The sequence below is a fragment of the Dipteris shenzhenensis genome, chromosome 24 (assembly GCF_047967505.1).
Source record: "Dipteris shenzhenensis isolate YYH24624 ecotype China chromosome 24, Dip_SZ_1.0, whole genome shotgun sequence".
NCBI lineage: Eukaryota > Viridiplantae > Streptophyta > Polypodiopsida > Gleicheniales > Dipteridaceae > Dipteris > Dipteris shenzhenensis.
This window is the reverse complement of record NC_141619.1, coordinates 37,843,776-37,851,820: the sequence shown is the minus strand read 5'-3', so window position 1 is coordinate 37,851,820 and position 8,045 is coordinate 37,843,776. Positions and strand designations below refer to the sequence as shown.

General features: G+C 39.7%; 1 protein-coding gene across 1 annotated transcript; it reads right to left on the bottom strand.

Moving 5' to 3' along the window:
• Nucleotides 1-4,553: 4,553 nt before the first annotated feature.
• LOC147886572 (uncharacterized) lies at nucleotides 4,554-6,050 on the bottom strand. The gene has a single exon (XM_087395902.1). It carries the CDS (start codon nucleotides 5,853-5,855, stop codon nucleotides 4,776-4,778), a length of 1,080 nt encoding a protein of 359 aa, XP_087252028.1. The 5' UTR covers nucleotides 5,856-6,050; the 3' UTR covers nucleotides 4,554-4,775.
• Between the last annotated feature and the right edge of the window lie 1,995 nt (nucleotides 6,051-8,045).

Sequence of the window (8,045 nt, the reverse complement as noted above, 5' to 3'; positions counted from 1 at the left end):
CAAGAAAATATATTCTTCAGTCATGCCTGTGAATGGCTTTGGTCTTACTTTCGAATCATGTTTCAAGCTTGACAATTGCTAATTTGACAGATGAGTAGTCAAATTTACGACTTGTAAATTGGATTGTACCAATTCCAAGAGGAGTGTGGCGATCATGTCTGTAGAGGTTTGACGAGGTGGAGAAGAGACCTGTGGACCATCATCCTGTTCATATTCCATCTCTCTCTACCTAGCGTCTCCACCAAAAAGACGTAAGGAGCCTACAGAGAGATAGAGCTTGGCAAAAACAAGTGACTACACAACATGCCAACAAGCTCTACCTCCTTTCTTGCATTAACTGCCTTTTACATACATCTAAGTAGCCAACGGCCTGAATACATAAAAAACTAGCTAAGCGTCACCACATGGCTCTCACGGGGTGGTTAGTCATGTTGACAGGAAGAGAAAGAGGAGACAAACAGACACAAGAGTTGTGTTGAGAGGAAGGGAAAGCGGAGAGAGACCGACACAAGAGTTGCTTCCAAGAAAAGTGATTCTATTCATAGATCATAGGCATATATATAGTTGAGGACTAGGCTGAGTTAGGGCAAACTATAAATAGCTCTAACACCCCCACTCAAACTAGGCCCTCTAGCTATGGATCAAAAAACCCTTGGGGAGTCCAAGGGAAAAAACTTGAGCCACTGTATATATCTATGTGAAAATATATATACAAAGGATGGCCATATGCCATTTTGAATGATACAGTGTAATGCTAGATGATACAATGCAAATTGCATGTGGATAGTACAAAGACATAAGACAAGCACTTGTCCATAGTACAGTGCAAAGTATAGGCACTATGTTTGGCACATGATATGATGAGAAGTATGTGTGAAAAATAGAAAAATCTTCCTGGAAATCTCAACTTTTTTGACACATAATCAGGGCTTGAGATCTTCAAGTTTGATGCTTGGGGGGGTCACTATGTATAAACCCTCTATATCACGTGCATTCAAGGCCTATATTTAAAATCCCTTATCTGTAAATTTTTTCATTAATAAAATGTACCCCTTTTCTATACAAATCTGTGAATTTTTTCCAAAACTATTTTAAATAGTCCCTTATGTATATTTATTTCTGTAAATTTTAGGAATAAAAAATATCCTTCTGTTGAACTCACGTGATAAAGTTACATATGATGAGTGACCCCCCCGAGGTTTGATGTTTGAGCTGTTGATCTGAATAATAGAGCTTATTGTCTCCAATTTCAATTTGGTCAAACCTCCTCAAATCTTTATAATCATGCCTTCATGTTTTGCACAATTCATCCACATAAAATGACCTATTTCATGCAGTGTATATGAACACAGCAAATACTCAAGTGTCTATTTCTATTGTACCAAGGACGAATGTATGAGCAAATTGCTTTGGTCACTCCAAAGATGAGTATGGAGGGGCGATTTGAGATGTCCACAAAGCCAGGGCTGAAATGTCTCTTGAGTAGTGTAAGAAAGCCGTAGCAACACAATAGGAAGGGCCATAAAGTTTTTGCAAATCAAGAACCAATAATCCAAAAACACAACGAGCATTCGGGCATCCTAAAGTATCAGATTTGATATGTCCATAAAGCTAGGGCTGAAATGTTGCTTGCATAGTGTAAGAAAGCCATAGCAACACAACAGAAAGACCCATAATGATCCTGCAAATCAAGAACCAATAATCTAGGAACACAAGGAGCATCCGGACATCTGAAAGTACTGAACAATTGAGCATCCTACAAGTACCAAACAATTGGGCAGCTGGAAGTACCGAACAACCAAAAATACGAGCCCATAATGATCCTGCAAATCAAGAACCAATATTCTAGAAACACAAGGAGCATTTAGACATCCGAAAGTACCAAACAATTGAGCATCCCAGAAGTACTGAGAAATTGGGCCGCCGAAAGTACCGAACAATCAAAAATACGAACAATTGGGCATCCTAGAAGTACCAAACAACTAGACAGCCAGAAGTATCAAATAACCAAAAATACAATGAGAATAAGCCATGCATGTATGACAAGAGGAAAGCTTGTGTGGATTAGACACAACTTACATAATCATAGTGGGAATGAAATAACAACCTCTTTGCATCCGAAAGTACCGAACAACCAGGAAGACGAGCATTTGAGATTACAAAGAACATCCAAAAGAAACCAAGAAAATGGGCATCCATGAACGATGATCACATCCAAACAAGTACTCAACAGTAATGCATATGTGCCACGTCCAAATGAGTACTTAATAAATAATCCATATGTGCCATGTCCAAACGAGTACTCAAGAAGTAATTCATATGTGTTCATCTGAAAGACGTTGAACCTTGCCACATGCAAATGAGTACGCAATATGACCATGTCAAAATGAGTACTCAATAAGTAATCCATATGTGTCCATCGTGAAAGCCAAATAAATATGTATCACATCCAAATAAGGACTTAGTGATAATTCATGTACCACATCCATACGAGTAAATATATGTTACATCCAAATGAGGAGTCAGTAATAATCCATGTATCACAACTAGACGAGTACTCAAGTAGTTAGCCATATGCCACATCCAAATAAGTACTCAAGCAATTAGCCATATGTGTTCATAAATATTGTCACATGAAAGACATTGAATCTTGCCACGTTCAAACGAGTATGCAATAAGTAATGCATAGATGCCACAGCCAAACCAGCACTAGTACTCATTAAGTCAGCCATAGGTGTTCATTATGAAAGACATATAAGTATACCTCACCACATAAAGGGGGAAATAAAAGTATGCCTTGCTTGAACCAATAAGTAAATACATACCATAGGTCATCAATAAGTTAATCAACAAAGAAGGAAGAAATCATTGGTCTAGCTAGACCTTGCATGCACTCGTAAATATAGATGACTATGAAAAACAAAGTAGATATACTCATCCTGTAGGTATCGAATGTGCATTTAATCTGTTGGATTGTATCTAGGCATCTGTGCAAACCTACATGTACTCAGAGAAACAACGGAGTGTGATGAAAGATAATATATGAGCTCACCTTGGAAATAAATGAGTGCCTTGAAAACGACAAGAAAACATGTGAGAAGCACCTTTGCATATGTGAAGTAATGTATCCAAGGAGTAATAATATCAAAGCTAAATAGAAAAGAAATATTGAAAAAAAACATGTTAGAATGTTAACAATGTAAAACATTCGGCAAGTCCTTTTCTTTCATAGGATGGACCAACTTATGAAAGTGAAGCTAGTATTGAATACATGACAAGCAAATCAAGCAAGATGTTAGCTTATAAGAGAGAAAGAAACATTAGATCGACATTTTCTTTTGCATATCAAGCATACCTACATGATATTTAGCGTACTCCAGATCAAATACAATGGATGGCCTATAGGCATGCTTGATTAACAAAGATGAAAGAGAACTTGCTTTCAAAATCATAAGATAATCGAAAGTAACTCTCACCTTCAAAATAACATAAAACATTTAAGAAATCAAAAGTAAATGATAAGATAATCGAAGAGAACCTAGCCTTTAAAACAATACAAAATATTTTGGAAGCTACTTTGAATCAATCAACTCATGTTGAAAGTAAAGCTTGATATAGAATATTTGGCAAGTCTCTTTAACCGAGATTTATGGAAACTTGAAACTGTAGCTAAACTTGCTAGCAAAACATAATAATACATGTATTATCATTATGAATAAAGCACCAAGCATATGAATGTAGTGGAATACAAATAACATAACCTTTAAAGTAGAATATCAAGAACAAGGCATTGTACTAAACTATAATGATATGATGGTTCCCAATCATGGACAACATTAAAGAAAGCTGGTTAATCTTTATACCAACAAGCAAAGAAAAGCTCCAACACATAGATGTATGTCATAGTGATTGTTGAAAGACAATCAAGTTTTGTGAGGCACCCGAGTATAGATATTGATAGAGCTCTTTGGTTGAAGGACGCTCTATGAATGTTGAGTAGCAAAGCACTTACACAAAGACTCAGTAAGCGATTAACTAAATAAGAAACCGGTCAGTAAAGGATGCACTAAATAAAAACTAGCTAAATATCATGGATGTTTTTATCGAAGCTATGCCTATATATTAATATAAAATATTGGCGAAAGTTTATGAAGCCCATTTTTTTAGTTTCACAATATTAATATGATGCAAGCCTTTTTTATATTTTTTCTTTTGAATTTTGAAGTTAAAGATGTAAATCCTGGCGAAACTTTAAATTTTTTTGCATAAAAGTTTCAAATCCCGATGAATCTTTTCACTGTCTATTTTAATTAGAGCCTACAAACTTTCGACACCAATATAAAAGTTTATCTTTTTAACGAAAGTAAGTTGGAAAAATCATCCATGCTTAATATATGTGAAGCATCATTGGCTTTTACTTTTACAAAAGCACCATGAAACCACAAGTGATGAAGCACTAAACTCTTGTTTTCACTGATGACCTAATAGAAATAAAAAATTACGTGTTGAGAGGAAGAGAAAGAGGAGAGAGACCAACACAAGAGTTGCTCCCAAGAAAAGTGATTCTATTCATAGATGATAGGCATATATATAGTTGAGGACTAGGATGAGTTAGGACAAGCTATATATAGCTTTAACAAGTCACACATGTAGCTGGCAGCCACATTGACAATGAGCTGGTCACGCAATGGTCTAGCTAGAAGCCACATCAACAGCCTCGTCACGATAGCTAGAATATCGCTAGGTGTTTTTCATGTTTGATGCACCGCTTGAGGCTAGTCGATGGGACTCAGAGGAGGACGAAAAAGTTTGATCTGGGTGGCTATGGCGTTCATAGAGGCATCAGGCCTCAGAATGGCAAGGACCTCAGTCGTATCAGGCCCAAAATTGGTGACACGAGCCCCCCAGTAATGGTTCATCCTCAACTTCTCTGCTTTGGCTACCACCGTCTCTCCCACCTCCATTCTGAACATGTGAGGATCGTGGGGCGTCACGCCCGCACACACCTCTGGCTTCAGCAATGGCTTCTGCCTCGAGCTGCTCCCCATCACCAGCCCCTCCGTGCTTTTCTTCCTCCTCCCATACCTCTCTATCACCCAGCCATCCTTCTCTCCCTCCGGATTTCCTCCAAATATCATGCATTGCACCAGGATCTGCGTCATCCCTGGCCTCTCCGCCTCCCACCCCCTCAATAGCCTCTGCAGAAAGCAGCTCCCACTGTCCTCTGGGCTGAACGGATACTCGTCCACGTCCATCTCGAGCACCCACTTGGTCCTTTGTTTGTATTCGCGCAGAAAATGCCGATATGAGTTGTCTTGCTCGAAGTGGTAGCCTTTCCCCAAGTTGCCTGGGAAGAGATGGTGGAATCTGTGGTATGTCAACAGACCTGACCGAACATAGTCTGCCAAGTACTTTTCCTGCGACTCTGCGTCGCTGTGGGCTGTATCATACCAAAATATGTGCTCCACCCCGGCATAGAGCATGAACTCAATCCACTGCTTGCACTCGTATGCCGTGACGCCGAATAGATCTTCGCTGAATACTCTGTTGAATATCACTGCTGAGAGAAAATAATCGTATTGGCTGGAGTATGGCGCAAACTCGTCACCGATACCACGGATTTGGCCACAGTTGCTTCTCATTAATGTCCCATGAGCATCGCAAACGAGCCACGGTGCTGAGAACTTCAACGTTGGAAGCCGCAAGACGTTCGACGTAGTTGGGACTGAGATGATTCCGGTGAGAACGAGCCCCAGAGCGACAGCCAGGAGGAAAAGCAAGGCTGCAAGAAGCTGCACTATGTCACGCTTGAAATTGGGAGATCGACGTTTGCCTGAAGGGCTGGATACTGCCATGGATTTGTAGAGCAAAGAATGGAAGAGGCAAAAAGTGAGAAGCTGGCCTTAAAAGTGTCAGACGGTCTATCAGGCTGTTTATTTTATGAATTGAGACTGTCCTTCTCTGTCGAGGTAGATCGACTTGAATGCTTACTTAACGAAAAACTTCGGGAATCTAATCATCCCTGGATCACCATTCGCGCTTGCCTGAACTTGAACGTCAAGGTTCCACAATCCAAAGGTCTCTTGTCTTGCTTCGAGGCTGAGTCGTCGAATGCCATAATTGCTTGATCGTGTTAATGTTGAGGCTTGCTTCGAGGCTGAGCAACTGTGGCCACACAAAGCCAAATATACTCTTCTTGAGTCGTCGAATGTCGTAATTGACGCGGAGTTGGCTGAGTCATCGACGACTTAGCCTTTAAAACCTTTAAAAGCAAGAATCAACGAAGCCTGTGTCTTTCCTCGGGACCATGTGATGACATGGGCTTTTGAGCTGATTGACTCCTAGGGGCAGGCGGACGGCAAAAGATTGCCGCGTGGTTTTGGACAGAGTTCTTTGATAGTGGATTGTTGGCATGGAGTTTTTTCATACGGTTCCGAGTTTTTGAGCTAGAGGCGGGCATACATGTACAAGTACGAAAGGTTCAAATATTTATGCGCCTTTGTTTTTTTGGCTTGCCCCCCTCACCTTCTTGTCAAATCTCCCTCTACGGAGACTGAAACAACTCAAAACGAGATTGTTTTCATCTCACACTTCCAATTTTATCGTTCTTTGTTCCAACTAGCTCATAGAACTTAGTTTGATAGTTCATCATTCCCCCTCTCGCTTCAATAGTGGTGCTTGGTGTCTCCATCTCCATAGTTTGATCGTTCATTGTTCCCCCTCTTGCTTCAATAGTGGTGCTTGGCCTCTCCATCTCCAATTGCAATCAGCTTTCCTTGAGACCAGAACATCCTCCTTGCTTGCAATTAGCTTTCCATCATGGAAAAGTAGAGCACTATCAAGCTCCTCCCCTCGAGTTCCCTATCCTTTTCAGCCCTGCACACCTCCTCCCTTCTCAAGTATGCTCACAACCTGAAGCAACAAACACCTATTTCATTAATTTTGGACTCTTGCACTGTCCAAATTCATTTTGTGAGATAATTCTGGATAAAACATTTCAAAAAAAGAGGCTCTTATAAAACAAAACATTGAGTCAAAAAAGAAGATTTAAAAAAATCAAATTAGAAAAAATGACGTGAGATGTTAAAAATAGAGTACATCACATTGTTAAAAGAGACAAAAAAGTAAGATTTTAAAAAATCAAATTAGAAAAAATGGCGTGACATGTTATGAAAACTAGAGTACATTTCAAAAAGAGCACATCACATTTGTAAAGAAGTAGATCATATTACTCAAAGCCATATGGTGCCAAAAAACACCTTAATACAGTCTCTCTTAACATCATCTTAACATCACATTTGTACAAGAAGTACTAGATCATATTACTCAAAGCCATATGGTGTCAAAAAACACCTTAATACAAGGCCATATGGTGTCAAAAAACACCTTAATACAAAGCCATATGGTGTCAAAAAACACCTTAATACAGTCTCTCTTATCTAAGTCTAGAAGATCTCATCATTGGTCTCTCTTATCTTCTCAACAACCCAATCCTTCACTGCCTCCACAGCTGTATCCTCAACATAATTACATGAGAAGAAGAAGTTTAAGCAATCACAAATTGTTTCTTTATAATTTCTCTGAGAGGCTCTTATTGTTCTCTCAGCATCCGCATCAAATCGCCCATGACGAGAGCTACGATAACGCAGGTTACTTAAGAAATCTAATAGATCTTGTCGTGCTTTTATCATACGTCTTAGAAGTCTTTCACTGTCTGCTATCTTGAGAGTCTCCTCCCTCTCTGCGTGCCTTTGTGCAGCAAATTCCTCTCTCTCCATGTGTGTCAAAGGAGAACCTTGTCGAATTCTGGCCTCTCTCTGTGCTCCTTGGTCAGCAATCCATTCTTTGAGATTGTTAATTCCGAACTCCACGTCTTCGACAATGCCAAGGACATCCATGGGTGGGGAGATGATAAAGAAAGGGAGATGGACTACAATGCAAAGAAAGAAGAGAGTGTCTGCGGAGGAAGAACTAGGATAGAAGATTACTTGGTTATCAAGATGGATGAAAGAAGACTCTGAGAGTGTTTGCGGAAGGACTAGGAT